This window comes from Taudactylus pleione, unplaced genomic scaffold (assembly GCF_031769625.1).
Source record: "Taudactylus pleione unplaced genomic scaffold, aTauple2 ptg000129l, whole genome shotgun sequence".
Classification (NCBI taxonomy): Eukaryota; Metazoa; Chordata; class Amphibia; order Anura; family Myobatrachidae; genus Taudactylus; species Taudactylus pleione.
Window position 1 is genome coordinate 19,948,574 of NW_028284531.1, and position 19,733 is coordinate 19,968,306.

The 19,733-nt window shown below is 48.0% G+C and overlaps 1 protein-coding gene across 2 annotated transcripts in view; it reads right to left on the bottom strand.

Annotated features, from left to right (window-relative positions):
- CFAP161 (cilia and flagella associated protein 161) overlaps positions 1-19,733 on the bottom strand; it is a 90,449-nt gene that overhangs the window by 35,073 nt on the left and 35,643 nt on the right. For both annotated transcript variants that reach the window (XM_088473022.1, XM_088473021.1), the window contains exons 4-5: positions 15,000-15,081; positions 13,232-13,390 (exon numbers count right to left, since the gene is read on the bottom strand). In XM_088473022.1, the coding sequence (XP_088329148.1) occupies positions 13,232-13,390; positions 15,000-15,081 (241 nt within the window). The remainder of the gene's footprint in view (positions 1-13,231; positions 13,391-14,999; positions 15,082-19,733) is intronic.

A 19,733-nucleotide genomic window follows, 5' to 3' on the forward strand; every position in this document is an offset into this window, starting at 1 on the left:
GGACTGGAGTGTACTTTCGGGGGTTACAGCACCCTTAACGGTCAAGCCAGCCGGCCCTTTACTTATGACACAGGCGCACGCTTGGCACTACTTTGTTGATGCACGTGCGGCTACTGCGCACACAATTCACAAACACAGAAAATAATTTTTTTTTGGTTTGGACTGGAGTGTACTTTCGGGGGTTACAGCACCCTTTAACGGTCAAGCCAGCCGGCCCTTTACTTATGACACAGGCGCACGCTTGGCACTACTTTGTTGATGCACGTGCGGCTACTGCGCACACAATTCACAAACACAGAAAATATATTATTTTTTTAGCACTTGGGGGGAGCACCCCTGATGGACAGAGCACCCCCTGGACAACACTACAGCACTCCTTTAGGACTGGGACACTGCACAGGACTTTGGAGTGGACACAGCCCCTATGGAGAACTGACTGCACAACACAGTCCAGCCAGCCCCTATGGACTTTGAAGTAGTGGACACAGCCCCTATTAACAACAGCAGCACAGCACAACACAGCCAGCCCCTATGGACTTTGAAGTAGTGGACAACAGCAGCACTACACTACACTACACTACACAGCCCTAACTCCCACCCTCCCTCTTCACTGTCCACAGCCGAGTGAGAAAATGGCGCCGACGCGGGTACCTTATATAGGATCCAAAACCCGCGAGACTCGGAAGGCGGGATGATGACGTTTTGCCTCGATTTCAGATCCGAGTCAGGCGGGAAAAGTCGAGCCTGACTCGGATCGGACTCGGATCGGGGGGGCTCGGGGGGGTTCGGATTTCAGAAATCCGAACCCGCTCACCCCTAGTTAAAACACACTAATGTAACCAATTTGAACAATTGTTTTTTTGTCCGTTTTCCAGTGCATAAGGCCATATGATTGACTGTCCTTTGCTCCCATACCTTACCAGGTTTTCATTCCAACCAGCCAGATTGGACAGATATCTGACAGATAATTGTATAGTGTATGCCCAGCATAAGGAATAAACTTACTTTTGCAGAAATAACCAACATGATATACATAAATGTGAGCTTTATCCTTGTAACGATGTGATCCACCGATCTAAACACATTATACATATCGTAAAAAAACAAATAATATGAGATATGGTAAGAACTTACCCTTGTTATCTCTATTTCTACGAAGTCCATAGGGTTCCACAGGATACCTTGGGGTATAGGTGTGACGTCAGTCGCAGGGCACCAAAGAGTTAAGCTTTCAGCCTCCCAGGATGCACTAGGTCCCCCTCCTATACCCCGCCCCCAGGCCAAGGCACCTCAGTTAGTTACCAAGCCATAGGCCGGAGGAGGAGAAGGAAGAGAGAGAACAAAGATCTGGACACATACAAGAATCACATTCTCACCAGAGGGAGACGGAAAACCGGTGACCAGAGCAAAGCCCATCTGCAGCACAGGTGCGACAGGGCGGGAGTCCTGTGGAACCCTATGGACTTCGTAGAAATAGAGATAACAAGGGTAAGTTCTTACCATATCTCATATTTTCTACTTCAGGGTCCATAGGGTATCCACAGGATACCTTGGGGATGTCCCAAAGCAGTATCCTTTAAGGGTGGGGACGCTCCTGTGCAGAAAGGAGAATCCGCCGCCCGAAGGAAGCATCCTGAGAGGCGAAGGTGTCAAACCTGTAATACCTCACGAAGGTATGGACAGAAGACAACGTAGCAGCCTTGCAGATCTGAACTGCCGAGGCACCACGTCAAGCTGCCCACGAAGGACCCACAGACCTAGTGGAATGAGCCTTCAGATAAGGAGGGACCGGTAGGCCTTCATGAAGATAAGCTTCAGAAATAGCCATACGGATCCAGGCTGCCAAAGTTTGCTTTGAAGCAGGCCAACCCTTTTTACAGAAGCCATAGAGGACAACAAAGCGTCCGACTTCCTAAACAAAGAAGTGCGGTCCACATAAGTCCTTAAGGCCCGCACAACATCCAAAGAGGCCTCACCCGCGGAAAGACCCGGTGAGTTAAAGGCCGGAACAACTATTTCCTCGTTAACCTGAAACTGGGAAACAACTTTGGGGAGAAACTCGGGCCGAGTGCGGAGCACTGCCCTGTTCCCATGAAAAAACCAAGAAAGGGGGTCTACAAGAAAGAGCCCCTAACTCAGAAACACGTCTGGCTGAAGCATAGAAGGAAAACAGTCTTAGCTGTTAGCCATTTAATATCCACTGAGCCCAGTGGTTCAAACGGCGGTCCTTGGAGAGTCCTCAGGACCACAGCCAAATCCCAAGGCGCCACAGGTGGAACAAAGGGCGGCTGAATACGGAGAACACCTTGCATAAAGGTGCGCACATCCGGGATTGTAGCAATCCTACGGTGAAACCAGACAGATAGGGCCGAAACCTGTACCTTCAAAGAAGCAAGGCGAAGCCCATGATCTAGTCCCGCTTGCAGGAAGGCGAGAATCCGAGACAGACGAAACTCCCGCGGTGCATAACCTCTCGGTCGACACCACTGGAAGAACGTATGCCACACGCGATGGTATATCCTCGCGGAAGACGGTTTCCGAGCTCGTAACATGGTACACAGCATAGAGCTGGCAAACCCCCAGGACCTCAGCATGGCCGTCTCAACAGCCACGCCGCCAAAGACAGCCGAGTCAGGTCCGGGTGAAGACAAGGACCCTGAGACAGAAGGTCCGGTCGTAGCGGCAACCGCAGAGGACTGTCCACGGACAGACCCTGAAGGTCTGAGAACCAGTGCCGTCTGGGCCACGCGGGAGCTATCAACAGGAGCGTCCCTCCTTCCTGTTTGAATTTCCGGATTACCCGTGGAAGAAGGGAGACCGGAGGGAACAGGTATGCGAACCTGAACGTCCACCGGACGGACAGAGCATCCACCAGAGACGCCCCTTCGTCTCTTGTGCGAGACCCGTACACCGGCAACTTGTTGTTGTGCCGGGACGCCATGAGGTCGATTTCTGGAAGACCCCACCTGTCCACCAGTAGTTGAAAAACGTCCGGGTGCAGGGACCATTCCCCTGGATGAACGTCCTGGCGACTTAGAAAGTCTGCCTCCCAATTTAGCACTCCCGGGATGAAGACCGCTGATATGGCCGGAAGATTGCGCTCCGCCCAAACCAGGATCCGAGAGACCTCTACGAGAGCCGCCCGACTGCGAGTTCCTCCTTGCCTGTTTATGTAGGCCACGGTGGTAGCATTGTCCGACTGGACCTGCACCGGGTGACCCTGGAGAAACCGCTGTACCTGCAGGAGAGCATTGAAGACCGCACGGAGTTCCAAGATATTTATTGGAAGCTCCGCTTCTGTCGGTGTCCACCTGCCCTGGAACAAGTGTGGACCCGAAACTGCTCCCCAGCCCCGAAGACTGGCGTCCGTTGTCAACAGGACCCAATTTGGAACCCAGAACGGACGTCCCTTGTTGAGGTGGGTCATCTTTAACCACCACGCAAGGGACAGGCGAACCTCCGGGGTGAGCACAATCGTCTGGAACTTCAGAGACTGAGGCAGCCCGTTCCACTTGGACAGGATCAGGTGCTGCAGAGGTCTAGAGTGAAACTGGGCGTATTCCACCATGTCGAACACCGACACCATGGAGCCCAGTAACCTCATCGCCGAGTGTAAGGACACCCGGTGGCTGTGCAGACAACTGCGCACCCTTGACTGTAAAGCAGAGATCTTGTCCTCCGTCACGAAGATCCTTTGCTGTCCCGAGTCCAATAAGGCTCCAAGATGCAGAATCCTCCGAGACGGGATTAGAGTGGACTTCTGCCAGTTAATTAGCCAGCCGTGCCGTTGCAGCAGTGCAATGGTCAGGTCCAAGTGGTGTAACAGGAGCTCTGGAGATCCTGCCACCAATAACAGGTCGTCCAAGTACGGCAACATGCGGACTCCTTGCAGCCGCAGAGAAGCCGCCATGACCGCCATAGCGTCCTGTATGTCCAATGACACCATGTAGTCCCCAGGTTCCAGCGCCAGAATGATGGACCGTAGGGTCTCCATCCGAAACTTCGGGACCCGCAAAGACTTGTTGAGTGCTTTGAGGTTGAGAATCGGACGATATGACCCATTGGGTTTCTGTACCAAAAATAGATTTGAATAGAAACCCTGGCCCCTCTGGGAGAATGGAACAGGCACTATAACTCCAGCCTGGAGCATAGTGTGCAATACCTTCCGCAGCTCCGTAGCCTTGTTCCGGTCTGATGGTAGACCCGTGGTGAAGAATCGAGCCGGGGGTCTGTGCCGGAAGGAGAGGGCGTACCCGTGAGAGACCACCTCCAGAACCCAAGTGTCTGTCGTAGTGAACGACCAACACCGGGAGAACTGCAGCAGGCGGCCTCCCACCCTGGGATCCCCCAAGGGGAGACCCGGACCGTCAGGCCGCAGGCTTGTCATCTGGCTTGGGGGCCGGACGTCTGGTACTCCATGCCTGTTTCCGGGGCTTGCCCGATTTCTTAGGGCCAGCCTGTCGAGGAAACGACTGTGGTTTGGGCCTGCCCTGGGCCCTAGATGACCGAAAGGACGATGGTCCAGAACCAGAAGGAGCAGCGGCCGACGGGAGACAAGCAGATTTGGCTGCCGCCAGCGTGGCCACAATCTTATCCAGATCCGGACCGAAGAGAACTTCTCCGGTAAACGGCAACGCTTCCAGACCTTTCTTGGATCTGCGTCCGCCTTCCAGGATCGCAGCCACAAGGTGCGACGAGCAGCTACCGCTGCTGAAGAAATTCTAGACACCAGAGTACTAATGTCTAGAGCCGCCTCGTTGATGTAGGTGGCCGAATCACGGAGATTGCCAATCAACTCCGCTTGTTCGGCCGGACAGTCGGATTCAAAAGAAGCCTCTAATGAATCCGCCCAGCGCTCCATCGCTCTGGCAACCCAGCAAATAGCCATAGCCGGCCGTGCTGCCCCCCCTGCAAGGGAATAAGCGGACTTCAGGCAGATTTCTACCTTGCGGTCCGTAGCATCCTTAAGGGAGGACATGGATGGCATCGGCAATGTGGCACTACGGACAAGACGGGTCACGTGAGAATCCACCTGTGGAGGGGATTCACACTTAGCAAAATAATTATCCGCGAACGGATAAGCCACCGCCAGGCGTCTCTGCGGCTGGTATCTTTTGCCAGGTTGTTTCCACGCCTCCTCTAAATGGTCCACCAACTGACCCGAAAGAGGAAAGACTGTGGCATCGCCCTTCACATCTTTGAAAAAGGCATACTTAGATTTAGCCGCTGGGGGAACTTCGTCCTCAATCACCAAGGCTGTGCGGACCGCCCGAATAAGTCCAGGAATATATACTTTGGACTTAGCATCAGCGTCCTTAGTATGGAAAGGTTCCTGATCGTAAGGATCCAGAATCTCCCCATCATCAGACGTCCCTTCGTCATCCTCATAAGGAGCGGACAGAGACGCCACCGGCCTTTTATGAGGCCGCATCACAGACTCCCCTTGCAATACATCCGACAAGTGCTGTAAAGAACTCGTCAGGGAGTTAACCCACGCTGGCTCCTGAGAACCCGGGAGCGGGGAAATAGGGAGACTGTGGGGTACCACCAATTGTCGTGGGAACCCCTGCATGGGTGACGACACCACAGACTGCTGGGACAAACCCATCGGAGTAAACGCGGGCTGCGGAGCTAACTGGCCCACTAAAGCTGTTAACGCCTGAGCGAAACAAGCCCAGGGCGGCTCCTGTACCGGTGCTGTAACCGTAATAGGCCGCGCCATGGACAACACTGCCGGCAAAGGCCCTCCGCGCTACCCTCCCCCTCCGCTAACGGTACTTTGCACGTGGTACACTGTAGCCGGAGGGGAAAATCACTTTCAGACATGATGGCACCACGTATGTGACCTCTCTCACCAATTAAGTATTAAATAGGCGAGAGACCACCCTGCAGCACCGCACCGCAAGGGCTTTAGCAGAAAGAACAGGGACAGTAATAAAGCTGACAGTTTAGTGAAGAATAGTTACAGGCAGCGCTAGCACAGTCACATACAATGCAGAGAAATAACAATTCCTGCACTAACAGCGCTGATCACTCAACTACACAGACACAGGGCCTGGTAGGACACAGCGCTGCATACACAGACCTGAGCCACAGCGGAGGAGAGGTATGCGGGGGGACCCAGACCACGATGCTTCCTTCCAGACTTCCAGCAGCGTTCACCATGCGTTGCAGAGAAGATGGCCGCCGAGGAGCAGAGAGAAGCTGGCCTGGGGGAGGAGCGCTGACACAGGACCAGTCAGCACAGTGCAGAGAGGGCTGTGTGCAGCGGGGGAGGCGCCGGCTGTGAGACAGGGAAGGCGCGCTCCCCTGGCATGCATTTAACCCCTGGGACGCCGCAGCGCTACCGCTCTGCTGCGGTCCGCTGTCCCAGGGGGTAGTGGAAGCGCAGGTTGGTCGCCTGGCTCCACGCTGCAGCCAGTCCCCAGGGAGCCCCCTGCCTGGGGACTTAGGACCATGTGATCAGCGGGGACCCACCGCGGGACCCCGCTGCTTACCTCTGTCCCCCTTGAATCCGGCCATGGTCCGGAGCATCTGGGGTCACCGCTAGCTGTGACCCCAGACGCCCACCAGCATCCCCGGATCAGTACCGGCGTTCTGGTACCGGCGGGGTGTAGGGAAGACAGCATGGACGTCAGGACTGACTGTCCATGCTGTTCATCCAGATGTGCAGCCACAGCTGCATGAAGAAAAAGCTTCAGGGGCTCTTCTAGCCCCCACTCCAACAGGTGCACCCGACTCCGGCCGGGCACCAAACTAAACTGAGGTGCCTTGGCCTGGGGGCGGGGTATAGGAGGGGGACCTAGTGCATCCTGGGAGGCTGAAAGCTTAACTCTTTGGTGCCCTGCGACTGACGTCACACCTATACCCCAAGGTATCCTGTGGATACCCTATGGACCCTGAAGTAGAAATTTCCCGTTTTCAAGGACGAGGTCCTATACTGTGACCACTTTTTCAAACAATCCTGCAAGCAAATAAGCATACACTGCTTCTCCAACTTCTCCCAGTCTCCATAATATCACCACAAAATCTAAAATACAACACGGACTGAGCACCATCACAATTCTGGCATGCAACTCTGCAGCAGCCTCTCTGTCTCCTGTCCTGTTCAACGTATCAGTTAACTGGGGCAGACACGTGAAGATCTGGATGGTCAATATAGATATTGTCTACCAAATGATCATTCAGAATGATCAAAATCAAATCCAATCAACTGACGTTTATCAAAAGTATACATGTGAAAAATCAGACATGGCTTATTAGTATGTCTTCTGTTCAGTCATACTGATAGCTGAATGGTAAGATGGGTTTAATATGACTGTGTGCTTGTGCTTGCAAACTGCTCACCATGTAGCTAGCACTGACACATGAGATTGTCGGCACCTACAAGTTGTTTGCAGTTGTTTGTCCTGCAAATATTGTTATACAATTATGAATAATACTTCATACTTGCCGACTATCTGGCTGCTCCTTCCGGGAGGGAGCAGCCAGATCGGCAGAACAGGGGGCGTGTCCGGCAAAAGGGGGCGTGTCCAGATGGGCTGAGGTAGTTTTGCGGGCGTGACAGGGGCGGGGCCATTCGATTGCATCATTTTGGTCCCGCCCCCGCTACACAATGCCGAAAAAACAGGCATTGTGAAGCAGGGGGCGGGGCCAAAATTACGCGATTAATCGCATCAGCGGCCTCCCCGCTGTGGGGGTTTAACAGGTATTGGCGGGGGGGGGTCAGGAGAACGGCGGCAGGTGGGAGGCTTACCTGCCTTTTCGGGGGGCGCGGGAACTGTACCCATTTATCGGGAGGCTCCCGCCCGAATCGGGAGAGTAGGCAACCCTGGCATACTTTGAATGTTGAGGCTTCATAAACAATTATATCCCTTCCATAGCTAAACAAAAAAAAAGCATGAAAACCTACTGACATGTTTAGAAGTTGGCAATTACTAGGTGCTATGATGTTTAAATTGTATGGTTGCCTGAGCAGCTAATCATCACTTATGCTAGGCATACACTATACAATTATCTGTCAGATATCTGTCCAATCTGGCTGGTTGGAATGAAAATCTGGTAATGTATGGGAGCAAATGAAAATCGATTATATGGTTTTAAACAATGGAAAATAGACAAAAACGATTGTTCAAATTGGTTGAATTAGTTTTATTTAACCAATTTGGCTGAACGTCCATTTTTGTCTGTTTTTCAGTGTTTATGAGCCAATTTTCGCTTGTAATTTGCTCCCATATATTACCAGATTTTCATTCCAACCACCCAGATTGGACAGATATCTGACAGATAATTGTATAGTGTATGCCTAGCATTAGGGGTATATATACTAAAGGTTGATTTTAATTGATTTTAACTGGTTTAAAATCAACGAAAATTAATCAAAATAGATCAACATCGATGTTGTGTGATTTAGCCCCAGAAACACATTTACTAAAACTTAAAAAAACAAATTAAAAATAGTCTGCTAGTAAAAGTGTGATTTAGCCCCAGAAACACAACATTGCTGTTGATCGATTTTGACTGATTTTAAATCGATCAACATTGACCTTTAGTAAATATACCCCTTTAGGCGCATACACACTGGACAATGTGTCCAGTGAGCATCGGCGGTCCCGGCGGGGGTGCCGGTATCAGTAAGTGCATACACACTTGCTGCTGCAGGCAATGATGAACAATGGCGTGCGGGGGGGAGCATGGCATGGGAGCATTCGGCAGCATGGCATCGCTAACTATATCTCCAGATTGAGCTGCATATTCTGGCTACTGGGAATATCGTTAACGACCCACGGGAGCGCGCATCATCTGTTGTTTACTGCATACACACTGAACGATATATCGTTATCGTTCATATAATTCACAATTATCGTCCAGTGTGTATGCGGCTTTATGGTGCATACAGACAGTACAACTTGAACAACCATAGATATCGTTGATAGATTTCCCCCAATTTTCTGTAGTGCAGGGCAAATGATTTTGGTTGTACACACTGATAGATATCTATGATAGATATCTATGATAGATATCTATGATAGATATGTCAGTGAAGCTATCTTTTTACAGGCAAATCTTTACAAAATCATCCAAGTTGGCCTGCATGCATGAGAGACCATAGATATCGTTATCGTTCATGCGGGAACGCGCATAGTTGGTCGTTGGTCGATCGTTCACTGCATAAAAATGAACGATATGAACGATTTATCGTTGACCGATAACGTTATCGTTCAGGAAAATGGTCCCGTGTGTATGCGGCTTTAGTTTTACTGTCTACAATGTAAATTACTATGGATTTCACAGTCACCTATGTTTTGTTTTTCTATACCTAAAAATGTAATTACCAGTTAAAGGGCCATAGAGGAGTGAATACTGGGCCTAATTCAGTCTCGCTCGCGAGCGCTGAGCGCTCGCAAGCGGGTCGATGTTGGGTCAGTGCGCATGCGCACGACGGAGGCAGCTCCGTCGTGCGCATGCGCGAGACCCAGATAGCGACTGGCAAGCCGTCGCTCCGGGTCTCGCTTCAAAGGGGGCGTGCTGTCGATGTTGAGTGACAGCACACCCCCTTTGGTGGGCGTGTCGGGGGCATGGCTGCTCAGACGGAGGCGTTCCCATGGGAACGCCTGCCGTCTGGGGCCGGCCCTACTGACATCACAAAAGATGTCAGTGGGAGTGCTCTCGGCTCTGATAAGAGCCGAAAGCACTCCAGGGCTTGCGGCAACGAGACCCTACCACAAAAGTCTCGTCGCAAGCCCATTGGTCGCGATGGTCTTGACCATCGCGACCATCTTCCTGGCCGCTCGCTATAGCTGTGGGTGGTCACCCACAGCTATACGAGCGGCCAGGAGGCCGCTCTAAAAATGAAGGACGGCCCTGATTCAGAGCGAGCGCTCTGTCAGAGCGTCCGGCTCTGAATCAGGGCCACTGTCTCTGAGCTATCGGTGGGGTTAAATGATTGCTTTTTTGAAACTCTTCTGTGAGAATTCTAGCAATTACTTTGTATTTAGACATTTACCAAGTTAGCCACTCGTGTACTGTGTTTAATTAAAAGCAAAACAATACTGCATCTGCTTATCCAATACTCATTACAAACTCTGTTTTGGGTGTAATACAAAAATAGAACCCAACCCAAAACATTACTTACATAGGGCCAGCTAGGAGTTAAACATTTTCTACCAAAGAGTATGTATTCACCAGCATATTTTCTACAGCTTGTATCCAGCAGCTTGTGTTGGTGTTCTGATGGGGATGCAATCGGGAAGCCGGCTGACATTATACTGACAGCCGGCTTCCCGACAGTCATATCCCGGCGAGGGTGAAATGACCGGCGATGTAGACACCGCTCATTTTACCGACACCGGGAGACCGGCGCACGGCATCCCGATCGAAGCCGCGGGGGGGTAGGGGGGGGTTTTGGGCAGCACAGTACCAGTGTACATGGGTAAGAACACAGATGAGGCTACACAGTGTCAGTGTACAAAGCATGTGGGCACAGATGGGCTGAACGGAACCAGTATTATTCGATGCCTGTCATTAGTACCCTGCCGGGATTTGACAGTTGGGAAGCCTAAGGCCGGCGGTTCAAATCCTGACGCCGGCAGACCGGCAGCAGTGAAGATCCCGACAGGGGACTTAGGTAAGGATAACTAACCCTACCCCCCTAACCCTCCCTTAGGGGTGCCTAATTCTAACCACCCCCCTAGTGTCTAACCCTAACCCCCTCTAAGTGCCTAAACCTAATCCCCCCATCCCCGAAGCATAAACCTAAGTCTCCCGGGGGGGTGCCTAACCCTAATCTCCCCCCCACCCCCGTCAGGATTTTGACGCCTGTCATTAGCACCCTGCCGGGATTTGACAGTCGAGAAGCCGGCGGTCGCCATTTCGACCATTTGCTTCCTGACTGCATCCCGGGCTGAACAATGTCAGTGTACACAGGGTGGGTATACAGTTGGGACTGCTCAATGCCAATGTAAACAGGGTGAAGGCACAGGTGTGGCTGCACAGTGCCAGTATACACAGGGTGGGGGCATAGTTGAGCTACACACAGTATACTTCTTAACTGCTGTAGTTTGCAGACAGCAACTGCACAGCAGGACTCCCACTACAATCACTCCGGAGGTGAAGCTGGCACAGATTATTTGTGCAGTGGGTTAAAATAACATTATTCTATTGCTCCTAACTTCATTGCCCTCTGTGACCCTAACAGCTGACTGCCTGTACAAACTCCAGAGCACGCAGAGCAGCCTGACGACAGTCGGTGCTGGGGAGGGAGAGGGGAGTACTGATGTCCTGCAGAGATTTATGTACTCCTCGGAGAGGGAAGACCATGGCAGTAGCACAAGAGGAGAAGGAAGGACTTCGGTCTGAAATCAAGTCAGCCTCCGCCGTGCAGGTAGGAGGAGATTAGAGGGGGCGGAGACGAAGCATGCAGTCCTGAGTCACTGTGCAAATGGCCGTTCGCTATGGCTTCGCTGGTCTAATAACTTGCCGGCCCACCTAATTAGGGACGGGACTGGACCACCAGACTGTGGCACCCCTGTAATAGCGCCGTTTGGGAACCACTGCCTTAGAGTTTGATAGTAATGCCAGTTTCCTATTGTGTTATACATAAACACACTCTTTCTACTGACTGTTTTCAATACGTGTAATAAAGACTCATTTATATACCATGTCTACATATAGCAGTGTGCTTCCAGTGTCATGTGCTTTGTACATTTCTAGATCACTGCATATGGAGAATGATGTTTTATTATCATTGATTTATACACATCGGCAATATGGGTGAAGTTGTTTACTGCACTGATTACAGTGTGTAACTGAATTACCTAATTCTAATTTAATAAACGTGTACATTTTCCAAACTTTACTAAACAAAAATATGCTCACCTCCTAGACAACATAAAAGTAATTAAAAAAATCAAAACATCATTATTCAATACTTAATCGCAGGTCGGGAAACTGAGCTCAGAAAAAGCTATAGAGCAGACACTAAAAGCACACGAAAGCCAGTATAAGCTTGAGAGGAGATAAGCGCCCTGTTTTTTATGGTAGCAATACTGGTTAGAACTAGTTTTTTGTTGACGTGTTGTAAGTGGCTGTTCTGTTAGATCAATCAAGTCAGTAGTTCTGTGCAGACGGGCTTTGTTAGCTTATATTAGGGCTGGAGGAGGAGTCAGCTTCCTCTTTCCAGTTTGTGGTCCCTCCCATCCACCCCACATTTTGATAATTGGTTTGAATCAATTTTATTGTTGGAATGTATGTTTTTTCCTCTAGCAGGCGAGGCTCAGCTGACGGAAAGCAGTGCTCCTTAGCGGCTCCATTTAGCACAGCAGAGCTTGGCTAGAATTTCCCCTTAGGGGAGGACCAGGTCTTCATCCTACGGAGGGATCAGCACTTTGCTAGTTAAGGGGAGCTGGTACTACCCAAGATGGTTTGCACATGGGGTGGAAACTCCACCTCCATTTTAGTAATTAAATCTTTATATGGGCTGTAGCCGAGATAGCACTGCTTTTTCGCCATCATGCTTGAGTCAATTTCAATCCAATTCTAATTTGATTAAATAAATTTGGCTGTGACCTTTTTTTTTCCAATCTACTCAGTTGTCAGTGTCTGTATTTATTATTTAGTTTTAGGTTAAGTAACGTGGAAATAATAAAACTATTGGTAACTTATGCTAAAGCTCTCCCTCTGCTGGTAGCATTAAGTATAACAATGGAATTCTGCCGTTCAAATCATACTTTATGCTCCATACATCTGCATTGCTATGATATTGGCTTGTTAGAGTGAAGAATTACACATATTTCCATAAAATGAATTTGTTTTATACTAATATATTAATTATATACACACTGTTGAGTATAACCACTTATTCACCAAAGCCTTCTGGATCTCTGCCTGATATGATTTTTCATCCACCATCCTTCACCCTCTCTTTACCCCCTTTATCTCCACTACCCACCCTCCCTTTTAGAATGTAGGCAATTACGAGTAGGACTGTCCCTCCTCCTGTTTCATCCCTCCCCCCTAGACCGAATAACTCAGCCTTAACGCTACAGCTATACCTACACTTGCATTTATGTAAATATGTTACTTTATGTAATCATGTGACTTTGTTGCCTTCTTTATTCAGTTTTGTACTATTACTACGTACAGTGCTGCAGAAATTTATGCCGCCTTATAAATAAATGCTAATAGTAATTATTGAGGAAACTACTTGCACTGAAAATAATTCCATACGTACCGGCACAGGTGATCCTTCATATTCCAGTCTAAACTGTGGATCCAGATAAACAATCTGCCAGCAGCTCTGATAGGAGGTCTCATCTGTTAGACTAACCTCTTGCAAATGAGATTTCTTACTGCATTTTAGAAATGTCTTTTGGTCACTTGTCAGATATAACTGAAAAGAAAAACAGGAGAGACAATAGGTATATTGAACAAAATGTTACGATAGGGTAAAATGTTACAAAGGGATAAATGTGCATATGCTGGTATTTCCTATACAGGTTGAGTCTCCCATATCCAAATATTCCGAAATATTTTTAGCATGACTGAGAAAGTGAAAACTTTGCTTTCTGATGATTCAATGTACACAAACTTTGTTTAAAGCACAAAATAATTGAAATATAGTTTATAATAACCTTCAGGCTGTGTGTATAAGGTGTCTATGACAGATAAATGAATTTCATGTATGTACACAAACTTTTTTTGATATACAATATTTTTAATAATTTTGTGTAAAATGACCTGCAGGCTATGTGTATAAGATGTCAAGCTGTGTATAAGGTGTATATAGAACATACATGCATTCTGTGTTTAGATTTGGGTCCCATTCCCAAGATATTTCTTTATGGTATGCTAATATTCCAAACAATGGAATATTCTGATATCCAAAATACCCCTGGTCCCAAGCATTTTGGGTATGGGAGACTCAACCTGTATATTACAACTGTCTTTATGCTGGAATTATTACCTGATAGACTAAGTCACTGTGATACCATCCACATACAGTATTAAGGGTAAGCGCACTGGCTGTGATTTTTGAGTTGGACACAGAGTGTTGGCAGAGAAAGCATGCAGCTGTCTTGCCTATTTTTAGGGGTGCGTTCTTCCCCCTCACTATGCCCGCTCGGTGGTAAACTTGGCGAGTGACCTTCAGAAGTTGCTGCCTATTATTTCTGTGCTGACAGCGCTCCTGTCACGTGACAGCATCGAGCAGTGTATAAAAGGAATGAGACTGCTCAGAACTGTCTTTTGTAGCCACAGTGACACACAGTAACATGTGCTGGCTGGTGATATCACTGCAGCCATTACAACATCTCTGCTTTATCTGAAAGTAGGCACGTAACTAGGATAGTGCGACCTGTGCCGTGGCACAGGGCACCGCAGGGCAGGGGGCACTGTTTGGGCCTGTCAGTTTTCCTTTTTATTACCATACTTACTTGTAGCTTACTTTTCTTTTATCCCCAGCATCTCCTGGCCTCTTCTATCTCTTCCCTGGTCCTTCCAAAAAATGGAGGGGGGCCGCCAATGCTCCCTCTGGCACAGGGCACCAAAAAGTCTAAGACAGTCTGTCTTGTTGCAAGTGGGACCTGACTAAGGGGCTAAGGCCCTGAAATGTGACGTAGACCTTGCCATGTATATGCAATAAATTTCGATCTTTGGATGATGTGATCCTGTGAGTGCCGATCCTTTCCTTTGGACGCTATTTGATATCACTCGGATATGGCACCAGCACAAGTTGTATGTATTATATATGAGTGCCAGCAGTTTTGGACATATATATATATATTATATATACACAGTCATACATACATATGTCCTCAATATGCTGGCACTCACATAGGAAAGTCACAAAATACTCCGGTGCCTGTCCTCACAGTATCATGGATTGCAGCGAGCAAGAAGCGGCACTCAAGAGATCATATAAAAAAAAAAGCATATATTCAAATTCAAATGTACATGAACATATATATATACACACATACACACACTCCATATTCACTTACATGACCCATGAATTCATCTGTTGTCTTCAAGGCAAAATTCTGTCCATAATGCAACGGTTCTCCCTCCTCGCTGCCGTCCACACTGTTACCCAATATAAGTAGATGTACAATGTCACTTTACTTGAAATGTTTTATGAGCAAAAAGAAAAATATATTTTTCATGCCTATATCTTCAATAAGTGATTCCCAACAAGTCGGACAGGTAATGTGTGTGTCACAACACCTTAGGGTGGCTACACATTGTGTCATACACAAGTTACACACAAAGTTAGCAGAATAAAAAGTGATAATTGGTGTAATACATTATAAAGTGAGTTTGTACAATTCCTCTTTAGCATCCAGAACTGTGATAACAGGATATGGCCATAATTCCATCAGCATAAAGTGTTCCCAGGAAAATGCAAGTAGTCAATTCTGACATGGAGACAAGCGAAGGGGGAAGTGTTAGTGCTTGTTAATTTTTTGATAGATAGCTAGATACATAGATACATAGATAGATATACAGTAGATAGATATTAGATAGATAGATAGATACAAGATAGATAGATAGATAGATAGATAGATAGATAGATAGATATGAGATAGATAGATATGGGATGAAGTTCAGGTTCAATGAAACACGTTGAATGGTTCCCAGTATCACATCCTTGGAAGCAGCCTCTACAATGGGTGACTACACTTGGACATACCTTTGGAATTGGTGACAATTTGCTGCCTGTGTCTAGTCTTTGTAATATGCTTCTTTTTTTTACATATTTTTAATTGTATGAGTTTTTAATCTCTTTTGAGCATTTGTAAATAAACCCTAAATACTTAACTATGGTAAGCCTTGGGACGTTTCTTGGGTTTATCTGGTGCTGGGTATAATTGCAGAATAAGTAAGACACTGTCCTCATTTGAGGTGGAGAATAGAAGTTTCCTTTGGACTATATAGATTGCAGATAATAATCCTAACAATATAATTAATGTACGCTTAATCACATTCATTTATATTTCCCATTATACTGATCTATTACACTATGAGCCTGATTCAGAGACGGACGGTAATGCATACGTAACTGCATACTCTGACGGATCGCTGTTGCTAAAGTTTGCTAATGCCATCCAATGCACAACGGAGCATAGGGACGCCCACTGCTGCCTTCTCATATCTGTCCAACGACATGCAACAGTGTATAGATCTATACCATCGACGCACATTGGGCAGTCACGCAGCATGTAAGACAAGTCTGATCAGCCGCAAACACTGCAGCTCTCCTAACATGGATAGAGGTCTCATGCTGCACAGGAGATCTCACAATGACTAATTTATGCACGCCCATGAAACGGCATTTAAACGGTCAGATCCGCCGCGTTCTTCTGACCACATCCTTGTTACCACCCCCAAATGCTGACTACCTGTCACTCACTTTGTGAGCGGTTTCTCTATACAAATGTAGTAGCAAAACAATTACTGGGTGTGCTCAGTGCAGCGTTCGTGTATGCGCAATAGCTCGTTTTGTGAAAGTATCAGCATTGCGTCTGTCTCTGCGTCAGGCCCTATAAGCGCTATCCCTGTGTTTTTATATCTATGTTTGATTTTTTAGATCCTTTCCTGGCTGTGGCTCTCAGGAAGAGTTGCTAATTTAGTATTGGTAGCGCATAAGAGGACTCGTTTTGGACCATATATATATATATATATATATATATATATATTTTTTTTATATATATATATATATATATATATATTAGGGGTGAGCGGGTTCGGATTTCTGAAATCCGAACCCCCCCGAGCCCCCCCGATCCGAGTCCGATCCGAGTCAGGCTCGACTTTTCCCGCCTGACTCGGATCTGACATCGAGGCAAAACGTCATCATCCCGCCTTCCGAGTCTCGCGGGTTTTGGATCCTATATAAGGTACCCGCGTCTGCGCCATTTTCTCACTCGGCTGTGGACAGTGAAGAGGGAGGGTGGGAGTTAGTGCTGTGTAGTGTAGTGTAGTGTAGTGCTGCTGTTGTCCACTACTTCAAAGTCCATAGGGGCTGGCTGTGTTGTGCTGTGCTGCTGTTGTTAATAGGGGCTGTGTCCACTACTTCAAAGTCCATAGGGGCTGGCTGGACTGTGTTGTGCAGTCAGTTCCAAAGTCCTGTGCAGTGTCCCAGTCCTAAAGGGGTGCTGTAGTGTTGTCCAGGGGGTGCTCTGTCCATCAGGGGTGCTCCCCCCAAGTGCTAAAAAAATAATATATTTTCTGTGTTTGTGAATTGTGTGCGCAGTAGCCGCACGTGCATCAACAAAGTAGTGCCAAGCGTGCGCCTGTGTCATAAGTAAAGGGCCGGCTGGCTTGACCGTTAAGGGTGCTGTAACCCCCGAAAGTACACTCCAGTCCAAACCAAAAAAAAAATTATTTTCTGTGTTTGTGAATTGTGTGCGCAGTAGCCGCACGTGCATCAACAAAGTAGTGCCAAGCGTGCGCCTGTGTCATAAGTAAAGGGCCGGCTGGCTTGACCGTTAAGGGTGCTGTAACCCCCGAAAGTACACTCCAGTCCAAACCTAAAAAAAAATTATTTTCTGTGTTTGTGAATTGTGTGCGCAGTAGCCGCACGTGCATCAACAAAGTAGTGCCAAGCGTGCGCCTGTGTCATAAGTAAAGGGCCGGCTGGCTTGACCGTTAAAGGGTGCTGTAACCCCCGAAAGTACACTCCAGTCCAAACCAAAAAAAAAATATTTTCTGTGTTTGTGAATTGTGTGCGCAGTAGCCGCACGTGCATCAACAAAGTAGTGCCAAGCGTGCGCCTGTGTCATAAGTAAAGGGCCGGCTGGCTTGACCGTTAAGGGTGCTGTAACCCCCGAAAGTACACTCCAGTCCAAACCTAAAAAAAAATTATTTTCTGTGTTTGTGAATTGTGTGCGCAGTAGCCGCACGTGCATCAACAAAGTAGTGCCAAGAGTGCCCCTGTGTCATAAGTAAAGGGCCGGCTGGCTTGACCGTTAAAGGGTGCTGTAACCCCCGAAAGTACACTCCAGTCCAAACCAAAAAAAAATTATTTTCTGTGTTTGTGAATTGTGTGCGCAGTAGCCGCACGTGCATCAACAAAGTAGTGCCAAGCGTGCGCCTGTGTCATAAGTAAAGGGCCGGCTGGCTTGACCGTTAAAGGGTGCTGTAACCCCTGAAAGTACACTCCAGTCCAAACCAAAAAAAAATTATTTTCTGTGTTTGTGAATTGTGTGCGCAGTAGCCGCACGTGCATCAACAAAGTAGTGTCAAGCGTTCGCCTGTGTCATAAGTAAAGGGCCGGCTGGCTTGACCGTTAAGGGTGCTGTAACCCCCGAAAGTACACTCCAGTCCAAACCAAAAAAAAAATTATTTTCTGTGTTTGTGAATTGTGTGCGCAGTAGCCGCACGTGCATCAACAAAGTAGTGCCAAGCGTGCGCCTGTGTCATAAGTAAAGGGCCGGCTGGCTTGACCGTTAAGGGTGCTGTAACCCCCGAAAGTACACTCCAGTCCAAACCAAAAAAAAAATTATTTTCTGTGTTTGTGAATTGTGTGCGCAGTAGCCGCACGTGCATCAACAAAGTAGTGCCAAGCGTGCGCCTGTGTCATAAGTAAAGGGCCGGCTGGCTTGACCGTTAAGGGTGCTGTAACCCCCGAAAGTACACTCCAGTCCAAACCTAAAAAAAAATTATTTTCTGTGTTTGTGAATTGTGTGCGCAGTAGCCGCACGTGCATCAACAAAGTAGTGCCAAGCGTGCGCCTGTGTCATAAGTAAAGGGCCGGCTGGCTTGACTGTTAAAGGGTGCTGTAACCCCCGAAAGTACACTCCAGTCCAAACCAAAAAAAAAATATTTTCTGTGGTTGTGAATTGTGTGCGCAGTAGCCGCACGTGCATCAACAAAGTAGTGCCAAGCGTGCGCCTGTGTCATAAGTAAAGGGCCGGCTGGCTTGACCGTTAAGGGTGCTGTAACCCCCGAAAGTACACTCCAGTCCAAACCTAAAAAAAAATTATTTTCTGTGTTTGTGAATTGTGTGCGCAGTAGCCGCACGTGCATCAACAAAGTAGTGCCAAGAGTGCGCCTGTGTCATAAGTAAAGGGCCGGCTGGCTTGACCGTTAAAGGGTGCTGTAACCCCCGAAAGTACACTCCAGTCCAAACCAAAAAAAAATTATTTTCTGTGTTTGTGAATTGTGTGCGCAGTAGCCGCACGTGCATCAACAAAGTAGTGCCAAGCGTGCGCCTGTGTCATAAGTAAAGGGCCGGCTGGCTTGACCGTTAAAGGGTGCTGTAACCCCTGAAAGTACACTCCAGTCCAAACCAAAAAAAAATTATTTTCTGTGTTTGTGAATTGTGTGCGCAGTAGCCGCACGTGCATCAACAAAGTAGTGCCAAGCGTGCGCCTGTGTCATAAGTAAAGGGCCGGCTGGCTTGACCGTTAAGGGTGCTGTAACTCCCGAAAGTACACTCCAGTCCAAACCAAAAAAAAAATTATTTTCTGTGTTTGTGAATTGTGTGCGCAGTAGCCGCACGTGCATCAACAAAGTAGTGCCAAGCGTGCGCCTGTGTCATAAGTAAAGGGCCGGCTGGCTTGACCGTTAAGGGTGCTGTAACCCCCGAAAGTACACTCCAGTCCAAACCAAAAAAAAATTATTTTCTGTGTTTGTGAATTGTGTGCGCAGTAGCCGCACGTGCATCAACAAAGTAGTGCCAAGCGTGCGCCTGTGTCATAAGTAAAGGGCCGGCTGGCTTGACCGTTAAGGGT